Source organism: Acanthopagrus latus, chromosome 15 (assembly GCF_904848185.1).
Source record: "Acanthopagrus latus isolate v.2019 chromosome 15, fAcaLat1.1, whole genome shotgun sequence".
NCBI lineage: Eukaryota > Metazoa > Chordata > Actinopteri > Spariformes > Sparidae > Acanthopagrus > Acanthopagrus latus.
Genome location: NC_051053.1, coordinates 4,596,562 through 4,618,389, shown reverse-complemented (window position 1 = coordinate 4,618,389; position 21,828 = coordinate 4,596,562). Strand labels below are relative to the sequence as shown.

Sequence of the window (21,828 nt, the reverse complement as noted above, 5' to 3'; positions counted from 1 at the left end):
CTCAAAGAACAGGTAAATCAGGTTTGACAGAAAGAAGGGTTGCATTCTTCATGTAAAGTTTGTGAAAACCTGATTTCAAATATTAAAGAGGATTTTTTTTTTTTTTTAAAGTCTGTCTTAATGCAGCACTCATACTTGTGTACAGGCTCTGCTCTGATGTCACCACTCAACATCTTTCCTGTTTGTCGCTGTCTCAGGCAGTTTGACAGGATAAGGTGCTCATGCTGGCCTCTCCCTCTGCATCTGAGAGTCCAGTGTAATGTGTATCTCACTGCAGCGATGCAGGGAATTCTCACTCACTGTAACAAAGCAGTATCTTTCAAGGGCTGCTTAGTCTCACATTTTATTCTTGCTTTTGTGAGTCCTTATTATCATTATATTTTTTTTCATAATTGTCAATGTATTCATATGGACATGACTCTAATGTTGCTGCATGTAAAGGTGGAGCTAATTTCCGTTACTCCATTAACCTTTAATAACATATCAGAATGTATTTGTTGGCTTAAATTCATGATAATAATCTGAATCTGCAAAGGAGTGAATAAAGCTGTCACATTAATGGCGTGGGGTGAACTGTAATATCTTGTGCAGACACTTTAAATGGAAATACTCAAGTAAAGTAAAAGTACCTCAAAATTGCACTTAGTTACATTCCAGTAGTCTAAATGGCATCGCCTGAAATACTCACAATGACCATGAGGCCAAAAACTCACCTCTGAATTGCATAGCAGCGCTGATGGCTGCTTGTGAAACAACCCTGCATTTGACATCCGAGCAAAAGAAAGTGAAAGCAAATGATGACTGTAGTGTCTGAGATTCAGCAATCACATTAGTCCTTAAGCTGTTGTTCTTCTTGCCTGCAAACTTCTCTATGCTTTGCCACGAAAAGTCACATGTCTACTGAACTTTGGAAATATACATGTCTCGAAAGAAGCACATTTAATCTCTCTAATCATGGAAAAACACTGAAGAGGACACCAGAGAATAAACAAATGACTAAGAAAATCCTCTTTCACCCTTCTACCACTAGAAGGCAGTATTGTTAGTCAGCAGTGGGCTGTGGGGAGTTGGAAAGAAATAAGGGTAAGAACTGTCTGAACCCCAAACGCATCTCTATTGTTTTTTTGTTTTTTTTCTATAATCAACTGTGACTCTGTAACCAGCAGTTTGACTATTTTTGCTCACTTTCTGAACACAGAGGTAGAGAGTTACAGTCTCACTTCCTTCAGCTGAGAACAATTTAAAACTAAAGTTGAGCCTTCTCTTTTATCAGTTTGTCACATTTGCAGAGTGTTTGTCATGGTTTTCAACTCCTCGCGCAGGAATTTACACATTGGGAAGGAACAGGCTATCTTGCGAAACACCCGGACATTACATTTCACTCATGAATTGCGCCGACATACAGTACTGAGTACTGGCTTACATTTAGGAAGACGGATAAAACTGTTCAAAGTGCCTGTTTGGATTGCAAAAGAGCTGACAGACTGGTCTGGGGTATTCTGGGAAATTTACAGCATTGGCAAATAAAAAGAACAAATTGGGTCAGTGTTGGTCACTCTACTGGGATTTAGTCAGATTATTGTAATTAAAAATAAATAAATAAAGATTAACTGTACTGTTTGATATCAAAATATTTCACTGTATTATATGTGTTTTATAATAATTGTCCGTCCTTCAAAACTGTCCCTACTTTTGTAATATGTGTCAGTCACAAATCAATAAGCCGAGCCTCCCCCTCAAAGGTCAAACAAAGCAAACACACACTGTACAAAAAGGACTGATGAACAGAGATTCAGTGGATTTAATCTAAAACTGTCCAACCGTTCCTTAACAAAGCCCAGAGCACAATGGCTGCAGATATTAAAATGCTGTTTTGTGTCGGACTTGCCGTTGCACTGTCAGGTAAGAGGTGGATTTGGTTTTGTCTATCATCTGGCAGGTGACAGACGTTTCTCGAATTGGCGGTAATGGTTGCTGCTGCCACTCTGTTCCTCCTCGCTCAGGTGTGGGAGAGTCTGCCTTTGTTGGGAAGAGCCACGGCGAAGGGAAGGACGACGCCGTGCTGCAGTATGTTGTTAACAACTCACTGAGGGAGCATCCGGTCCTCACCAAACTCAGGCTGGTAAGAAAACCAACCAACTCTGCCCCAATGTCTCATTGTGGTACGCTGCACCCACGCTGATCTCTTTAAACGTGTTCCCTACGAAGCTCTTCTGATCACCTTTAGTTTAGCATGGGCAGGCTGCCAACATTGATCAACATGCAGAGGCTACCAGCGGTTATATAGGTCAGACCGACGCTGGTCTGTCACCCGGCGCTCCAGGCTAAAAACTAAAGATGATTGTGGCTTTGAAGTTTGGCGGTTCTAAAGTTTGGATCTCACCGCCACTGGATGAACCATCAGGGAACACTCTCAAGAAACTTTCAAGAAGTAGCTGAAGACACACCTGCTCAGAATTTGATGTGTTTAGTTTTGTGTTTTGTGTCATATGTATATTTGATTATCTTGCCTATCCGTACAACAACTAACTTGAAACAAAACAAAACATAATCACAACTGTCTCTGTAATTTTAAACTGTAAGCAGTATATTTGTTGACCACTAGAGGGCGGCACAGTGCCAAAGAAGCCTACACAGCTACATGCGTCAAGGGGTAGTCCCAGGAAATGTTTTTTTTTTATCCATTAAGTAACACAATACAGTGATATGTTCTAAACTATTTTATCTCTTCATTTCAGAGAACCCTTGAAGACCAGTGGAGTGTCATGATGGTTGCAAGTGAACAAGCCCAGTTTATGGCAAATCTCATCAGACTGATAAATGCAACTAAAGCTATTGAGATTGGTGAGATCAAGAGACAAGAAGGGACGATGATAATGTTAATCTTAAAACCAACTGAATATTAGAAATTTTAAAGAGGTGTGGGAGTGTCCTTACAGAGTTGTTAAGGACACATGAGAGATCTGGGTTTTAGAGTCAGTAGGTCCACTTGTGGGTCGTTGACCCAACCGGCCTTGTGTGGGTTGCTACGGCTAGGTAAGCCCAGGTGTGAATGCTTATTCTGGGGGCTGTCTGGGGAGGGAACTCAGTACTGCATTGTAGGTGGGTGATAAGTAATGTTGCTGGGCACCTCCTCTGTTCAAAGATGGTCATTCCAGTTTGACATAGATGGATTCTTTAACTCCCCTTTCAAACCATCTGTCTCCTCTCGCCTAGAGGTTTACATGTTGTCCTCAAAGACAGGATCTTTCTCCTTCAGATGTAAGTGGACAGCAGGGTCTTGACCTGAGGAGCTGGCCTTCTTGTGTTGTGCCATTTGTTTATTTGTTTGTAACTACATTACTCTGTTTCTGCCTCGGTGTTTTGTCTTGAGGATGGACTAGTTTCCACCTTAGCGTGTTGCTAGGTTTGAAGTGACTCCTGAGTTTCTCAGATATTCCAGCAACATAAGGAATGATGATGATGTTCCTTGTTTTCTGTCAAAAGATTATACTATTTTTTCAAATATGCAATAGTAAGTGATGGAATGTGTGCATTTACTCAGATGCTGTACTTTAGTATTTCCATTTTCTGCCATGTAAAGGGGTGCTATGTAGTTTTGGGTAAATGATGAATAACTCATTTTTAATATTCACCATATTAATGAGGTAATAGTACAAACTCAGAAATATTAATTTGTTTCCATAAGTGAATAAACAAGCTGTTCTTGGAGGAAAATAAGGTCCCAGAACACTGTTTGAAGTTAGAACATTGGCAGGGTCCGCCACACATAAATAAAATGAAACAGTATGAAATGTTGTTGTCCTTAAATGTCAGTTTGTTTATTCTGTCAAGAAAAGAAGAGTTTGTTTATTTAGTTTGTTTAAGCATTAGAAAGTCAGTCAAAGAATCCTTTCCCAGAACTACAGAGTGCTCCTTTAATATTTCCACTGCACATTTTGGAGACAAATGTTGTACTTTTTTCTCACTACATTTATTTGTTTATATTCTGCAGGGATGTACACAGGCTACAATGCACTGAGCATGGCATTGGCCATGCCAAGTAATGGAGTTGTGGTGGCTTGTGAAATAGAAGAAACCTACGTGAACATTGCCAAACCCTTTTTTAAGGAGGTGAGAGAATTTTCCTCTTTCCAAACAGTATGACTCACATTCAATCATCCATGTAGCCATTGTTCAAACCTTCAGTCTTAAATCCATAATAGCACAGGTTGTATTTCCCAACCTGGCGCTCGTGCAACATTTGAACGTGGCACTCTGCAAGTTTAGTAAGATTGATTGTTGCTTCTGTCAGAGTGAGATTGTGCAGCTGACAGCATGCTCTGCATCTACCTCCTGTCAATACGTCCTCACTAAATGCTGCTGGCGAATAAAAAAGGTGTCTGCTCAGGAGGCGGTGTCACATAAAGATGCAAAGCCAAGCAGGAAATCAATCCCTGTTTTAGCCTGGCCAAACACTCTCTTTAGAAAACAATTAAAGAAAGAAGAAAATAAACACTTTAAATCTATGCACAACTCTCAGGTGACACAATTGAACCTTTTTGTGCAGGCCGGAGTTGAAAACAAGATCAATGTGCAGCATGAAATAGCCATGAAGACACTGGGTAAGTGCTGTTGATCTTTGTCATAATTTCTAATTAGAGACATTTTTACCATTATTAACTTTTGCCCCTGTACCTTTAGATGCACTGATAGCAGGCGGGGAGGCAGGAACCTTCGACTTTGTGTTCATCGATGCTGATAAATTCAACTATGACAGATACTATGAGAAGTCCCTTGAGCTCATACGAAAAGGGGGCATCATTGCGATTGACAACGTAAGCATGTCTCACACAACCAAATAGTTTTTTTTAGAAAGCATGTTTAGACTGTGAACAGAGTAAAACAGCCTTTTTGAAAAATGTATTTCAAGGTGCTGTGGAGCGGAAATGTTGTGAATCCGGCTCCGGCTGACATCACCTCGCAGGGTCTGGATGCTCTCAATAAGAAGCTGCACAAGGACGAGAGGATCGAACTGAGCATGCTCACTGTGGGCGACGGGCTGACCATTGCCATCAAACGCTAAAATAACTACGATATAAAAGTTACATCTATTTAAACCGATTGTTGCTTTTGATATATATATATATATAAAAAAAAACTATATGAGGACTCATTGCCCTCTGTGCTTTTTGTCAAATACAAAAATCATTACAATAAACATTGCAACCCCATCTCCATGTTTACAAGGATGACAATCACAAAAGGGCTGGTAGAAAAGCCAAACATATGGTTTCAAGCATCAAAATGACATTATTCCTAAATCACTAAATATCACATAGCTGAAGCTCAGTGTCAGATAAACATTCACAAATAGTGGTTTGATTTTCTTTGTAACAGAACATGAAATATGTATTGTTGTTTACATGATCAGCTCTGTTTGTATCTACATTATACCAGGGCCACAACAGCTGACACGTCAGAATAACACAAGTGGAATAAAGAAAAGAGGAAAGGCATGGGAAGAAGTTCCAGTTAAGCTCTTTCAAATGAGACTAACACAAAAGTATTTATTTGTGTGAGTCACCAGACTGCTAAGTGTCTTGTTGTTGTGATCTAGATGGTAAAACGTTACACTTTAACTATGGGGAGAATATAATACATTCCAGGGATAGTTGCAGCTGAAGGCAAGCAGGATTCCCTTTCTTTAAAAAACATGCTGCAAAGATGGCCGCAAGGGTGCAACCTGTAAGGGTATTATTCAAGTCTCCAATGGCCTGAGATGTTACAGTATTTATGTATAGTCATGGAAACGCACATACAGCATGAGTGTTGCACCAAATATGGTGTTTTTGAATTATTTACCAGCCAAATGGCAGCAGGACAAAATAACAACATGATTTAATGCTTTCAAGAAACATGTAATGAGATGGCACAGAACAGTTAAAATAAGCTAAAATATCATAAAAACATATGAATGTGTTACACCTATGGGCGCGAAAATCATTATTTAATGGGTTTAACAGGAAAAAAGACAGAGCCTACATGTTGGCATTAAATTAAAACATGAAACAGTGCTGGAACGAAATCCTCAGACCAACCTTTTGAGTAAAAGTAAGAGCAGGCAGGTTGAATGTCTGTTAGAGAATATACTGCTGTTGTGATTGAATGTATTATTATGATGTAGTCAAAAAGTAGAAATACTCCATTACAAGTGACAGGCCTGCTTTCTAATATTACTAGTTTAAAAGTACAGACTTATAATCAGCTCAGTGTACTTTAAGCATACATAGTGGGGTTAAAAGGTAGGTAACACTCAATATTGGGTACACATACTACCATTACTACGCATGATAGTGTATATATTTGCTCATTATTAGTCATTAAAAAGCACTTATTAATAACTTATCCTGCATGACCTCCATTACGAGAGGTGTCTCTCAATAACCCCCTAATTACTACTGGAGTGGGGTCTTACTAATATCTTATTCACCATAGCTTGACACTTATTAACCTACACAGGTTCTACTAATGAATTAGTTATGAGCAAGACCTCAGTGTAGAATGTGGAACATATTTATCATAGTTAGAAAGACATCATTTAGAGTTATTTGGACACTGTTAGTCTTTGAAGTTACATTAGCATAGACTATATTTATAAGGCGTCATTGAGGGAGACTGGCAATTCTTATGGTTTGGCTGGCTACTACCACCGTTTAAGGCCCTTAATTTAAGCTTCCTTATTTACTTTTGATAAGCGGTAATTAGCATTTAGCCTGATATAATGTGTTTTTTATGCAGAATTAAAGCCCTTCAATATGGATATGCTGTAGATGATTTGGACTGTGACCAAACTCAGCACTGTGGAATGTTGCCAGATCTCCTCTTAATTTGTACTGCATGGAGATGTGTATGTCTTCTTTGTTATTGTCCTACTTGTTTGTCCTATATGTTTGATGACACTCAGTTTCCCCATTGAGGATTTCCTATGGTATGGTATAGTATGGTATGGTATGTTATGGTATGGTATGGTATCATGAGGCATTAAGAAGTGCTTATAACTGGCAGCAGTGTGTGAAAAAACATCTAAAATATTGAAACAACAGGCTATTTTATTTAACCTTTACACACGATGGAAGTTATGTTTTTCTCTAAACTATTCTCCCTAATCATGACTTTTCCTTCAACAACTTCCTTACTTAGTATTAATAAGCAGCTATTAGGAAGTTGCTGAAGTAACAGTCTTGGTGTAGAATATCATAATGCTTTATATTGACTAACAAGGGCTGAATATGCAACGTATATGCTAATAAGCCACTAAAGGGTGTGTTTCTTAAGAAAAGTGATACCACAAGGGTAGAGTTTCCTCCAACATCTGTATTGCAGTAGCACTCTACAATAGTGTAAAATGTAAACACTTAAGTGCAATGATGTCTCAGATGTGCTTAGAGTAGAGTACAGTACAGAGTAGAGTGTAGAGTACACAAAACTGGCATAAACTGAACAAACAGTTCATATGTCTAACAAAGTGAGCTCTGCACAGCTGTAAGCAACCCACTTACTTCTGGCTGTAAATTCTGCATGAACATGTGAGTTTAAATCTGCCTGCAAGCTGCAGTGAAGCAGGTTGATCACAGAAAAATCATAATAGTATAATCGATGGCGTCTTATTAAAAGACACAAAACTAGCCAGGATGGTCAATACCTTATTATTATTGTTTCTTAAATCTACTCATACGGCTAAATGTATAAATCCCCAACCATCCTCATGTGAATATGTGTCATAATGAAATTCCACTTTATATTAAGTCCTTGAAATTAATAAAGTCCAAACGTGCCAACAATCTGTATGTATTATCAGAAAATGACATCACCAATTTAGTGCTGTGATCTATTTTTATTTTAGTTTTGAAGGTTCCATTACTTTTTATATACACTTTATTCTTACAGCAACAATAATAATAACAAATAATAATAACACATAATAGTAATAATAATAATAATAATAATAATAATAATAATAATAATAATAATAATAATAAAAGGGCTGATTGTTTTTGAGGCTGACAGTTCATGACGTCACTGCTGCCCGTCCAAAGTGTAATGTAAGCCCTCATTAACCATCTGCTGACGCTACACCTTCTCAGCACCGCGGACAGCTCCGATCTGCATACCGAGCAGATGGCGTCGGTCTTAAAAGCCCGCATGGAGCGACTCCGCATCGGACTTTCACCGCGACCGCACGGCCAGCAGCAGCAGCATGGATAACAGACCCGGCTTCCCGCACAGAATCACCCCAGATGCGCATTTACATTACAGACCGACACGTTCCACATCAGACGCCAGAGGGACGCCCACGGGCATGAATCTGACCGACCCGTTATCTGGGAAGTTGACCGAGAAGGAGCTGATGCACGGCCTGAACCGTCGTCTCGCAGGATTCATAGAGAAAGTGCACCACCTGGAGCACCAGAACCATCTGCTGGAGAGGCAGATCGAGGACATCAGGGGGAAAGCGAAAGCCGCGTCCGGTTTGGAGGAGGAGTACGGACCCGAGCTGAGGAAACTGAGACAGCTGGTTCAAGACATCACCCATCAGAAGCATCAGATCGAAATAGAGCATCAGAATTTAGAGGGCGAGCTGTCCGGCTTGAGAAGACAGCACGAGCGGGAGGCGCGCAGCAGATCCGATGCCGAGGGCTCCATCGTGGTCCTCAAGAAAGACATCAGCGACGCGTATCAGGCTAAACTGCAGCTGGAGAAGAAAGCGCAAGCTCTCGTGGACGAGATCCGATTCCTGAAGAGAAACCATGAGGCCGAGGTGTCGGAGCTGTTTGACCAAATCCAGGATGCGCAGGTGGCAGTCAGGGAGCAAGAATTTGGCAACCCCGGCGTCACTGCGGCACTCCGGGACATCAGGGCACAGCTGGAAGGTCACACCGTGTCCGACTTCCAGCAGGTAGGAGAAACTTTCCGATCCCAGTTTGCAAGATTAACCGAGGCGGCTGAGAGCAAGAGGGAGGCGTTAAAAGCGAGCCAGCAGGAGATCCAGGAGTACAGGAGGAGACTGCAGGCCAAGAACATCGAGCTGGACTGCGCTAAAGGCACCAGGGAGGCGATGGAGAAGCAACTTCATGACGTGGAGGATCGCCACAAGCAAGAAGTGATTCATTACCAGGTCAGCCTGCCGGAAAACACGTTACAATGAGGGTTTAATGCATGAGCGAAAACAAGACGTGTCGTATTGCGTTAATACATGGCGATGTTGTGGTTTTATGTGATCAGTTCACACTTGATAGATCACAGTAACTAAATGAGGTGGATTCCAGAAATACCAAACTTTATCTCAGAACCTCAAACTGATCGTCATATGCAAACATTTACATGTTTATGCAACTGAAATCCATTCACTTGATGCATTCTAATTCATGCATTAAATGTGTATTAACATTCATTAACTGACGATTAATTAAGTGTACGCAAATGAAATACATTCAAAGTAACTTGGTCAGGAGCTCAGAGAAACCTGAGCTCACGAGACAACCTGCACTGATGCAAGCCATTAAATTATCACGAGATGTATTTGTTGATTATTACTTAAAGCAGCAACCAGGTCATGTTTTGTTGATTCTGGCGGCCCCTGTGGACACAAGTGGTGTGTGCAAGACAAGACAACGGCTCAAGCTCCTGTTCTGCCTAGAAAATGCATTTGTTATGGAAGTTATGGGAAGAAAACCGCAGCGTGTTTTTAACAGCTGTTTACGGAAGGAAGAGCGGTATATATCGATTGTGGACATGTAATAATAACATAATGAAGGTGAAGCAAAGCAGACTTTGGTTTGGTCTCATGTCATACTACCAGACTACGGAGCAGCTACTTTCCTCATGCTGTGAGACCCCTCAGTTTATCATTAACACGCTGCTATAAAAAAAGACTTTCAGACTTTCAGACTTTGGTGACCTGGATAAGTTGGAATCCAGCCAGCTGGATAAAAATAACTATAATGAGAAATAAGTAATAGCCAAACTTCTCGCTGATGACATTATTCATGTAGGTCATAAACTGAAGCTTTTTCATAATTAGTTAACAACTCCTTAAGGTATATTTAAGGAAATGTATTTTTTGTAGCCATATTATAAAGTGTTACCTGTTCCTTTTTTTTTTTAAAATGAAGTCATTCCAGTGTTCACATACACATTTTGTCCAGTAATGTGTCATCTCCTCTCTTCCAGAACACAATCAAAGAACTTGAGAATGAGCTCATAAACTGCAAATTTGACATGTCCGGTTACCTGCGGGAATACCACGACCTGTTGAATGTCAAGATGGCTTTGGATGTGGAGATACTGTCTTACAGGTGAGGTGTCCCGCATCTACGTGGGTTCAGAGGAACAAGATTCGCCCCAAAATCAAAATGCAATTCATTTCCCTTCTTCCCTGTAGTTCCTATTTAGCCATCCAGATTGTTCTGGCGTGATTTGCCAGCGTGATGTGCTTTTCTGGTCCTTGGATAAATGGCACTGTGGGGAAGAGGAATTAAAATGATTAGGGGGTGAACTGTCCCGTTAAGATATAAAAGTTAAAGAAGTGTTTCCAAAGCAATCATTTTTTGGGGTGAACAGATAATTAAAGCTGTCATCATCTAACGTTAATGTTGAATTTTAAATTCACAATACAATTAAAGAAAATAGGTGTGTATGTGTGTCTAGTATGTGTTCTATTATGGGGAACAATGAAATAGTCAACAATTTCCTTTCTTAAATTATAAGAGCAAGGAAATAAATAACACAAAACTGTATATGATTATCCTATAAGGCCAATACGCTTTACTGGTACTTTGCACATGCCTCAAATCTTTCTCATATATAGGATTAAAATAAAGTATCAGCACTGTACATGGGTAATTTCAGATCGAATCTGTGTCTCCTATCCTGCAGGAAACTTCTCTGCGGTGAGGAGGCTCGGCTCTCCACCCTGTCAGACACCCACATCTCCCTGCCCTACATCTACCACCAGTCCCCGGTTTACACCCTGCCTTGCCTCAGTCGCCCGGGAGGCCCGCACAGACGGGCTGAGCCCCAGTACAAGTTCGTAGAGGAGATCATCACGGAGACCACCAGGGAAATTGAGATGTCGGAGTTTGAGGAGACAGGATCCGAGGAGACAGAGGTGGGAAAGGATGAGCAGGAGAAAAGAGACAGAGGGAGATGTGAGGAGGGGGATGGGGAGGAGGAGGAGGATGATAATAAAGACAGTCGAGAGGAAGATGGTGAGCAGATGTGTGACAGTGAGCAGAATCAAGTAGTATCGCCAGGGACTTTAGAGAATGGAGGAGGGGTGAGTGACAGTGAAAAAGGTCAGACAAGTATAGGGGCGGCTGACAGTGGAGGAGACAGTGGCATAGACAGAAATACTCAAAACAACTTAAGCGAGAGCACTGGTGAGGAAACAGAAGAGCAACATCAAAAAGCGGCAGAAAAACCAAAAGAAGAGAAAGACGCTGCAGTGAAAATGGAAGCAGATCAGAAAGATCTCCCTTCAAAAGCAGATGGTTTAAAGCACAAAGTCCCGGCGGAGGAGGAGAGTCTGGAAAAATCTGATGAAAAAGGCGAGAAAGACAGCTTTATCTCCGCTCAGGTGAAGATGGCTGTTGACGAGACCGTGGCTCAAGTGTCCAATAAACCAGACAAAACTCAAGAGCTTAGCAGTGTCGTTCAAGTGCAAGACAAGGCCTCCACTTTGGCTTCAGAAACAGCTGAGAAACCAGCAGATTTTACAGCAGACGCAAAAAGCACTCTGTCTGTAGAGACAGGGGAGCTTTCAGTAAAGGCTCAAGTATCATCAAGTGCAACGACCAAGAGTGAGGAAAAGGAAAACAGCCATACAGATCCAAAGGAAATAAGTAAATCCGAAGCTGCAAAAGTTGAGGATAAGGTAGCAAAAATTGTCCAAGATGCTAAACATGATAGCAATAAAGGCCAAGATGAAGAGTCATCACTTAAAGCTAATGCAAAAAGTCTTCCTGAAGTGAAAGATCAGAGGCCAAGCAGTGGTGAAAAACTGCCAACAGTCCAAACTGAGTTGCCAAAAGAGAGCACATGTACCAATGCAGGTAACACAGAGGTACACCAGGGGGAGCCAGACAGCAGCCAGGTTCCGAAATCAAAGCTGCCTGAAGTTTCGGAGAAAAAATAAATAATCCTGAGGGTAAAGCTGAAAAGGTGGAGAGCAGTCAGTCAGAGAAATAAGAGGAAAATGCAACATTATCACCTTAAATTACATGCAGCAGCAGTTGATGGGCAAATATCAGGGAGAGTGAAGCTGAAAAAACAGAATGGCTTAACTAATGTGTACACTGATGCAAGCAAAGACAAGCCAGCTCGGAGCTGTGAAGTCTCTTCAGAATGACCATTTTAAAAGGAGAGAGCATGATTCTTCTGATGTTTGCAACAGCTTTGCCTTCGAACTTTAAATCGATTCAGATCTTTTGACTTAACTCATGTAAACATGAATGTGAACAATGCCAAGTCTGAATGTGTGTGCTGACTAATAAATGCAATATCAAAAAAAGCCTCTGGATATTTCGACTGTCTTATTGTGGATAATACATGTGTCTATGTTTGCAAATAACATCCTCCTGACAGATGCTGAGACCAAGACTTGCAAAATCAATATCAGGCGGCTGAATTAATCACAATAATCACAGATGTACACAGGCAATGACATATTATACATATCACAAAGGATTTATGGTAGATCAATCTTTAGATGTACTGTAAAACTTTAGCATGCACACACTCTGGAGAGTGACAACTGTAACTTGGACACATGAATATTTCAGGATAAATGGAGATCATTGTTTTGCCTTAAAATGACTTTATCTCAAATCATTAATCATCTTAATTAACTAGTTTATTGTCCGGTGTCGCTTTTGTGTTCACAGAAATTCTCTTGAGATTTGCTGCTTTCTAATTCTAGAATTTCTGCATTGATTGGCTGGACGTGTGCCTCCATGCACTGGTTTCTGTGTTGTGGAGTTGGATACTGGCCAGACCCTTGACTTTTTGTATTTGGAATGTATTCACATGGCTCAAAATATGTTTTGTGAGGTTAGTGATTTTCCTTTGACTGTCAAATTCCAGTTCATCCTCAAGTCCAACAGGACATTCGTTCCAAATTTAAAGAAATCCCCTCAGTGTTTCTGAGATATCATATTCACAAGAATGGGACAGCAGGAGGTCCCAAAGTCCTCGCACTTTGACTGCCTATATCTATATCTATAACACATCTATCTCCGGCACAGAGACATAAAAATCTTAGCAGGCCTCACTTTGTTTTTGTCTGCTTTATAGCTTCCATTTTCTCTGTTTTTCCCCTATGGCAAGGTTTTAAGCCTACACACCTGAGAAATGAATAATGGACTTTAGAGTGCTGGGACCCCTACCTCCCCTAAGTACTGTAGAAGTATATAAAAAGAGTTTGCCATTAAATGACACATCCTCCTTCCCAAAATAACACTTAAGACACCTCTCAAAACTCAAAGACTGAATCAGGGCCTCAGCTTAGAGCCAAGTACCTGAAAATACCTGAGCGGCACACTAACCCTGACACATTTAAAAGACGGCTTTAGCACTCCTTATTATATCAGACAGCTTCATCTCATTTGCAGGAAGGAATCGCCAAAACCACATCAAATTCAGGTGTGTGACACACAAGACTGTTACAACACTGGGGAGTCTAAATTTACAGTATGACTGATTGTTCAACATTGTTTTTTGGGTTGAGGGTGTGTAGATCCAATCACATCCCACTCTGAGTAAACCTTTTAGAAACCTGTATTGATAAACATCACATATTAAAAAAGGCACATTTTGTGGAGTTCAAAGACTTTATTGAAAATTCATACATACACATAAGGACCTCCAGGACTTCCTGTGGGCTCTGTCACTGCCCAGTACAGGTAAGAACTTCCAAAGAGTGCACAGGTGCAACTTTTAGTTACATCTGGACAATGAGTTTGGCATTACTGTGAACATTAATTGTGTGCCCCCCTGTTGTCTGTTAGTACAGAATGAACAAAAACTGATTCTGCTTGGTCGGCCAAGTCAACACGCTCATCTCAAAACATACAGGCCCATCTTTAAGCATCCCTAAAAACTGCCCAGTTTAAAGGGAGCTTTAACAGAACATCGCGAACTCTGATGGCCGACGCAAAACAAAACATCACAGAGCTTTAGTATGTCCTTGTGTGCATGAACAGGATGGGTGCAGCAGTATTTAAATAATAGCAGAAAAAAGTCTAGTGTACTTAACATGATTTGAAAATGAGAACTGTAGATGACGAAAGGAATATCAGATGGTTATGATTGTAAAATCAGAAAAGGTATGAAAACGCTCACCACACAAAACCGTAAACTGATGTCAGGGATTATCACCAAAAGCCACACCGACATGATGACGGGCAAAGGGATTGGATTTTATTATTATGGCAGTACTGGACAGGAACAATGACATAATTCATAAATAATATGCCACCAACTTTCTCTTGAATATATGCAGCTACAAGGTAAAACGCAACAGAGGTAAAATTTACCAATGATAGAAGCACCAACTTGAAGTGGTACTCAACAAGTTAGAGTTTGTTGTCGTAGCCTTTGAACCGATCTCTCCGAAGATATCCCCTTGCTGGTTTGAGTTGGACATACATTTAAGGCCAGATTCTTCTGATATTCCCTAGTCCCTTGCAGTATGGAGAAAGCTTAGGCTTCCAGTTCCAAGCCCAGACCCAGCTTGTGGCCTCCTGCGTTGATGTTCTTGCCATCGACCAGGCCAGACAGGGTGAGTTTCACACCTGCACAGGGGAGAGGAACCAACATTAGCCATAACATAAGCAAACACAAAAAATAAAAATAAAGATCCTCAAAATGTTTTTTTAATCAAGGTCCGTCATACTCTACTGTGGAGTCCAGAAGTGTGCTCTAAAGAAATATATATTAACTGTAAAATGTGTCAACTTCTTTTATAAGAACTGTGGGAACACTTAACAATAAAAAAGGTACATTAGTTAAAGCAGGAATAAGCATCAACTAACTTTAAAGGTTCAATATGTAGGAAAAGTTACATTCATAACTTAAAATCATCAACCAAATGTCAAGACTTGACAGTTTGGATGTTATGTCAAAAACATCTTCAACAAAGACATCTGCTGAAGTCTGCATGCTGAACAACTAGCCCTGGGCCCCCAAAAGACCTCCTTCTCCCAACGGCCAAAAGCTCCTGCGCCTGCAGTGTGAACACCAACACTCCTCTGGTAGTTTGGCAAGCTCTAGACCAAACTGCACTTACAAACCATCAGTTTGTTGACAGTTAATCAATGCTTATTTTGAAATAAGAAACTGTTATTTAATGGTCATTACTCTACCAACTAATGTTAATAGCATCTGTTAAAGCGATTACCGTATTTTCACGACCATAAGGCGCACCTAAACGTCTCAAATTTTCTCCAAAATGTGCGGCGCGCCCTATAGTGCAGTGCGCCTAATGTGTTGATGAGAACGTTGTGCCGGTATGTGCGTCATTGTTTTGGCAACCCCGATAATGGCAAAGAGACACGCTTACGAAGCACAGTTTAAACTGAAAGCTGTCAGTTACGCGGTGGAACATGGGAATCGAGCAGCCGCGAGGGAATACAATATCAATGAATCCATGGTTCGCAAGTGGAGGATGGAAAACGAGCTGCGACAGGTCAAGAAGACGCAGCTGAGTTTCCGCGGACACAAGGCGAGATGGCCCGAGTTGGAAGACCGACTCGAGCAATGGATTGCCGGTCAAAGGACAGCTGGAAGAAGCGTCTCTACAGTCACCATACGACTAAGGGCAGTAACGCTAGCGGAAGAAATGAAAATTGAACATTTTCAAGGAGGTTCGTCTTGGTGCTTTCGCTTCATGAAACGGTGCCATCTTTCCATCCGGGCCAGGATTTCAATAAAGCACAACCAAACTCAGTTTTGCTTCCGCTGCCTTTTTAAATACACACACTAGCATCCGTGTTTTACCGGTGTGTTTTACCATGCCCGCGCCCTATGGTCCAGTGCGCCTTATGTATTTGTTAAATACAGAAAAAGCACCCGTAACTGAAACTGCGCCCTATAACCCGGTGCGCCCTATGGTCGTGAAAATACGGTAAATAATGCTAAATGCCCTGTCTACCACTAGTAAGTGATAACTAGACACATTAGATAACTGTAAGTTAATGTAAATTAATGCTTATTACTACATTATCTCATTCTAATTAATGTACCTCTACTGTATAGTTTTATTCATACTTCAATTGCACCTGTGGCTAACCAACTTACCTGGTCTAAGTGTCTGGGTGTAGCCAACACCAACAAGGCTATTGTTGTTCACTTTAGCCTATAGAGAGGGAAAAAGAAAAGATTAAAAGTTAGTTGGTGACAATGAATAGTCACACAGCCCAACTCTGAAAGTCTCTGCTGCTGTACTTACGCTGACTGAGGCATCCTTGTCCAGCTGGTATTTGGCTGCAATACCGAAGCGCGTGCTGTTGCTGCCAGCAGTCCAGGCCAGGTTGACTGCAGTCTCCAGCTTGTCGCTCACCTTCTGGTAGATAGAGCCTCCGAACTCAGCTCCGTCATTGCTTTCAAAATCACAAGCATGGGAGAGATGTCACACTACAGTACACAAAATGTGGAACTGGAGTGATATTTCATATATTGAAGGTTAAACTGTCAGCTTGCAGAAACATGAATCGACTTTCACTTCTCAATTCTGGATCGTTTAGTCACAAATGGAAATCCTGCTAATATGGAACACTGCTGTTCTTGGGAACTATGTTGTTTGTGAGCAACAGATTTATTAACCAAGAAGACCTCTGAAGTGGTGACATGTGAACCTCTGTAGTGTTGAGCTGTGCGTGAAATCTTTACAGGAGAAATATGTCTTTCAGCTGTTCTTGTCAGTGAAAGTATTTGTTGAGCTTCGACACTGCATTTTTTTTTCTAGCTGCTGCTGAAGCTGGAAATCAATGCTGAACATTTTGCTGCCATTGTAAAACACCTTGCATCTTAATTAGACACACAACATTGTTCTTGTTTGATCAATTTCCCAACAGCATACAATCGGCCTTCTCTCACCTGTATATGCAGTAAATTGAAAAAAAAAAAATGCAGTCATCTATTTATAAGCTATTCATAGATTAAAGTAAACCAAATACTTCTAGATCAGGCAAACTGAATCCATAATTACAGTATAACAGCTTATAAATCGCAAGCTTTATGTGAAAGTTCTTGCACTCACACGTTGGTGTGCAGCTGGAAGTCTCCTGTCTTGTAGCCAATAGCAAAGTTGTTCTGGGTCATCTTTGATTTGGCAGTGTCGAAGCTCATCTGGTAGCCGGCGAGCCAGCCCTCATAGCCGATGACAGCGGCTCCGTGGATGGTTGGGCCAGCGAAGTCAAAGTCAACATCACAGCCCACGTTAACGTATTCGCGCTTGTAGGCAGTCTTGACTTTGCCGCTCTTCTTGCTGATGATGAGAAATACATCTTTGGTTAACCTCGAGCGAAATCCCAAGCAAGTCAGATAAGACATTAAAACAGTATTTGAGACAGGGTTGCAAATACTGCATGTAGTGCTTCAAGGAAATTTTAAGTTTGACAAGTTGACTGGTAAACATAAATATCTTCTCCCATAAAGTGTTACCTTAAAACAAACAGGTACAAATTATCTAAATGCTTCAAATTACGATAAAGTTAATTTCCTGCATGCAATTTAGGCAGTGAGAGACAACTTGCGTAAGTCATTAATCTTGTGCTTCAATTTTATTTTAAATTATCCTTTCTGTACAGCCAGACCCTGTGACTATGATGCTCACACTGTACAAATCAACTGACTGGCCATAACATGACTGTTTAAGCTGAGCATGGAACACTTGATTGCTTTTTGTCCAGTGATGATTAAAAGAAAAAAAAAAAGCTTACTCAAAAAACATGAGTCCTCAGCAAAGTTCACAAAGAAAAAGAAAGGCAGCATTACATTTGGTGCTATTCTACTATGGATGGATGGATAGATGGATAGATCTGCCGATTGCTGAAGATGCCGGCTATATGGTCTGACATGCAATAAGTTCAGTTTTATAGCGCAGAGGTGTCAAGACTACAGCATCTCTGGCAAGCCAGATACCAATCTTATTGCTCAAAAGATAGATTGACTGTTCAGTCAATAAAGGGAACAAAAAACTGGGGCTGATGTTGATAAGTCATAAAAAAGTCAGATAAATATGAATCAAAGTACACAATGTTTTAAGTTCACCCAAAATATACACTGATAAAGATATATCTGAGGCCAATATCATCTTAACTATTGGGTGGGCACTACTTCTATGCCATTTGGGGAAAAAATCTGTACAGTGTACAGTGATTTATCTAAAACAGTGGGACATTTATAGGGGATGTATGTTGTGTCTTATTTTGTATATTTACTGTTTCAATGATTTTCAAAATGTAGCAATCAATAAAGTTAATCTCAGCATTGCCTTATATTTTTTAAAAAGTAGCAAAAACATTAAAATGAAGAATACTGTTTAACAGAAAAACAAATGCCCCTTCACTCTTCCTCAAAGAACCCCAAGGTGTTGCTCCACCAACATCAAGAAACACCAATCCCATGAGATAATTCTAAATACATGCACTCTGCCAGAAGTGAGCTCAAATTGCAAATGGAATAAGATCATTATTTCTCTTTAAAAGACACACTGCTGGAACTTTGAAATTATGACCAGCCATTTCAACACAAATCACATTTAAATTAGGAACTTTGAGTCATGGCTGACTCAGAAGCTGATGCTGCCAAAATTCCTTTTTTCTTTTTTTCCCCTTGGGCTCTGTGCTGGTGTTTATTTACCAGCCTGCGGCCACATTACTCCACCGTCACCAACCCTCCCACACCTGATATGAAAGAGGATACACTTCCTCTGGGCCATGGGCCATATTCCTCATGTGATTAAACACCTCATAAAAATGCATTAAGGATTGCCCGGGCATCTGGGCACTTTTATCCCTCCCAGAGAACAACAAACTGCAAAACATCATTGAAAGAAACTTGTGAAGCCTGACAACCAATCACAGCAGTGTGATTCCACATTGGGAGAGGGGTCACATGGCTGACAACTTCACTTGTCACAAGCTCGTACAGATCAAGTTGCCAAAATTATTTGTGTAGAGAACGAACAGGCAGAGCAGAGACTATGTTTGCATGTAACATTTTTTTCCATTCATTTCTTAATTATTACAACCACGGTCTTACCCGGTGTTTGGTGAGAAGGTTGTGTCAAAAGTCAACTTCAGTCCCTTGGCAATCTTTAAGAAACAATAACAGGAACCATTTGACATTGAAAGAAATTAATGTTGACCAGTCATGCTCACTGGTTAGACAACTATTTTTGACAACCGTTTCATTTTAATTGTTGAATAATTTCCAGACCTGATCTTCAACAGTGATTTCTGTTCCCAAGGTGTTGTCAGTGTTCCACTTCTCAGTGAAGGTCAGGCCGTATTCGGATCTCTTGTACTTAGTTTCCAGGCTGCCTGCAACTTTGCTGGTATCAGTGTTGGAGTTACCAGATGTTTTGAATTCCTGCAGGGGGCAATTTTAGAGAAATGACAAAAACAGGAGAAAATTAAAAGCTACTCCAGATGACGTTACAACAAAAACAGAAACTCGTTTTTCCCCCCATTTTTTGGACCTTACGAAAAATTAATACAGAAATATCCAAATCCCATATTCTCATTTTTTTAACAACAATTTTTAAATAAAAAAACGTCTTAAAACATAATTTGACTATTTGCTATAATAATGACTTGCAGGCTTTGCAGTCTCAACTGGCACATTTACTGTGGTTAGACTTTGTTGATTCTTGGTGATGGCTTGCTACCTTTATGGATGAAAATGGCAATCAAGTCTTTTAACCATAAATTGCTGTGAACTTAACATTTATATTGCACAATAGTACATCACATATGCAATTTTAGTGACTATTAAGTAGGACAGTCTTCTCCAAACTCCAAAGAAATGACCTTACCACTCCACTGGCTGACTTTGTCTTGACATCGAGCTTCACCAGGCCAAATCCTGAAGAAGAGATGAGTTTTGTTCAAATAATTTCAAAGCTGGAATACAACATCAACAAGATTTTGTAGAGGGGAAAACACCCCGGCACACGTTTGCTAAATTATGAGGAACCCTACCATAGCCTTTGTTGAAGATGTCCTTGGCAGACTTGCCCAGGTCAGCATAGCATGGAGGCACAGCCATTGTATCTGCAGACAGAAGCAAAACACAGCGCTAAAATTATTTCTCAGAAATTTACTGTATTGTCACGGAAGCAACGTTAGAAAAAACCCAAAATGTATGGTACAATTTTTTCAGAAGTCCATTATTGACCTATTAATTCAATTAACCACCACTGTAAGGACTGTGACATGTACTTTTCTCTGATCCAACTGTTGAAAATTGCTCAGTAAAATATTAGGTAGCAAGCTAAGGACTGCAGTCTCTTGTAACTATATTATTCATGCACACATGACTTACTATTACATTGTAAGGTTCATTTATACAACTTCCATGAAACTGATCTCTGTGAGGCACTGGCTAACATAGCGGCTGCATTTATTCTTTGGATAAGACAAAAACAGCCTGGTTCACATAATGATGCCGGTTATTACAGTGTTCTTTCTATGGGTGTCACACCTGTTGAGCGGAGAGCTAGAACTTGAATGTGAGAGTACGTGTAAATAATATCTATGTACTATCATGTTAATGACCAGATGATGGACCTTTCGTGCTGCAAAGCCCAACCTGTCTCTATTGCATCAGTCAGCTCATACTGTGCAACACCAAGGGATCGATGGCCTTTGCTGCACTTTAGCAAACCCTCTCTCCAAAATGAAATAACTTTCCGTTTACGAGTTGTGGTTTTAACCGCTGACTATGGCAATCACTATTCTAGTTTCGCTTTTATTTAACACCCCTGACACAGTAACAGCATTGCAGGTTGTCACAGCGGTACAAGTGTGACAACCGGCGGACAAGGTTACTGACTGAGGAGCCATTTTGCCGCACTGGAGTAGCTAGTGCAGGCCTGACCTTTGTCAAACTTCTCCACGTGAATTGGCAGGCAGCACTAGGTGTGGCAAGGCACATGCCAGTACCAATTAGCGGGATTTGTTAATTAGCCCCACCACTGGCATTATCAGCCTGCTACCCAACTGCTGCTAACTAGGCCGTAGGGAGGTTGACGTAACGATCGCTGACATTTGAGTGGTAGTTTTTAAATATTCTCCGAGCGCATCTCTGTAGGACACCTGCCGCTTTATCCTGGGCACGAGACGTGCGATACAAAGCCAAACGCTCCTGCTGTTACTCGACATGTGTCAGACCCAGCATGCCGAGTGCAGCTAGCTTAGCTAACTTTGCTAGCCTGCAGAGTACCGGTGTGAGTAAAGCACGCTTAAAAACTCATTCCTGCTAGTTCTGGAGTTCGTTGACAGCTTGAGGCTGAATAAATAGCTCGCTTACCAGTAAAGGATGGGGCTAGCGGTAAACTAAAGTGACTTTATTAGAGATGTTCCTCACACCGCACGGCCGAGAGAGGCGTCACCGGTTGGAGGACGAGCTGAAGGAGACTGTACGGCAATGAAATCCAGACCTATCACATCCCGGCTCAGGACCCGGGCGGCCACAAATGTGCCTGAGCAGAAATAGTTTTACGTCAGACATGACAGCATCACTGTGCTAGTGGTACTTACTTACTTATACTTACTTACTTATTTA

The 21,828-nt window shown here is 40.8% G+C and overlaps 3 protein-coding genes across 7 annotated transcripts in view; 2 read left to right on the top strand and 1 right to left on the bottom strand.

The window, feature by feature from the left end:
- Positions 1-5,213, top strand: part of comtd1 (catechol-O-methyltransferase domain containing 1) — a 40,314-nt gene extending 35,101 nt beyond the window's left edge. For 3 of the 5 annotated variants that reach the window (XM_037122651.1, XM_037122652.1, XM_037122648.1), the window contains 6 exons: positions 2,004-2,122; positions 2,739-2,844; positions 3,995-4,113; positions 4,550-4,604; positions 4,684-4,817; positions 4,913-5,213. In XM_037122651.1, coding sequence (XP_036978546.1) covers positions 2,004-2,122; positions 2,739-2,844; positions 3,995-4,113; positions 4,550-4,604; positions 4,684-4,817; positions 4,913-5,065 — 686 coding nt within the window. In that variant the 3' untranslated portion in view covers positions 5,066-5,213. Of the gene's footprint in view, positions 1-1,748; positions 1,903-1,939; positions 2,123-2,738; positions 2,845-3,994; positions 4,114-4,549; positions 4,605-4,683; positions 4,818-4,912 lie in introns of those variants that run through there. The other 2 variants (XM_037122653.1, XM_037122649.1) reach the window with 2 other exon arrangements.
- A 2,653-nt stretch (positions 5,214-7,866) lies between these two features.
- Positions 7,867-12,551, top strand: LOC119033085 (neurofilament light polypeptide). The gene is made up of 3 exons (XM_037122706.1): positions 7,867-9,157; positions 10,213-10,337; positions 10,918-12,551. The coding sequence occupies exons 1-3, from the start codon at positions 8,240-8,242 to the stop codon at positions 12,173-12,175; spliced, it is 2,301 nt and encodes a 766-aa protein (XP_036978601.1). The 5' UTR covers positions 7,867-8,239; the 3' UTR covers positions 12,176-12,551.
- A 1,303-nt stretch (positions 12,552-13,854) lies between these two features.
- vdac2 (voltage-dependent anion channel 2) lies at positions 13,855-21,712 on the bottom strand. The gene is made up of 9 exons (XM_037124513.1): positions 21,574-21,712; positions 20,244-20,315; positions 20,078-20,127; positions 19,480-19,632; positions 19,303-19,355; positions 17,297-17,524; positions 16,487-16,637; positions 16,336-16,393; positions 13,855-14,831 (listed from the first exon to the last, which is right to left on the bottom strand). Exons 2-9 carry the CDS (start codon positions 20,308-20,310, stop codon positions 14,740-14,742), a joined length of 852 nt encoding a protein of 283 aa, XP_036980408.1. The 5' UTR covers positions 20,311-20,315; positions 21,574-21,712; the 3' UTR covers positions 13,855-14,739.
- Positions 21,713-21,828: the final 116 nt, after the last annotated feature.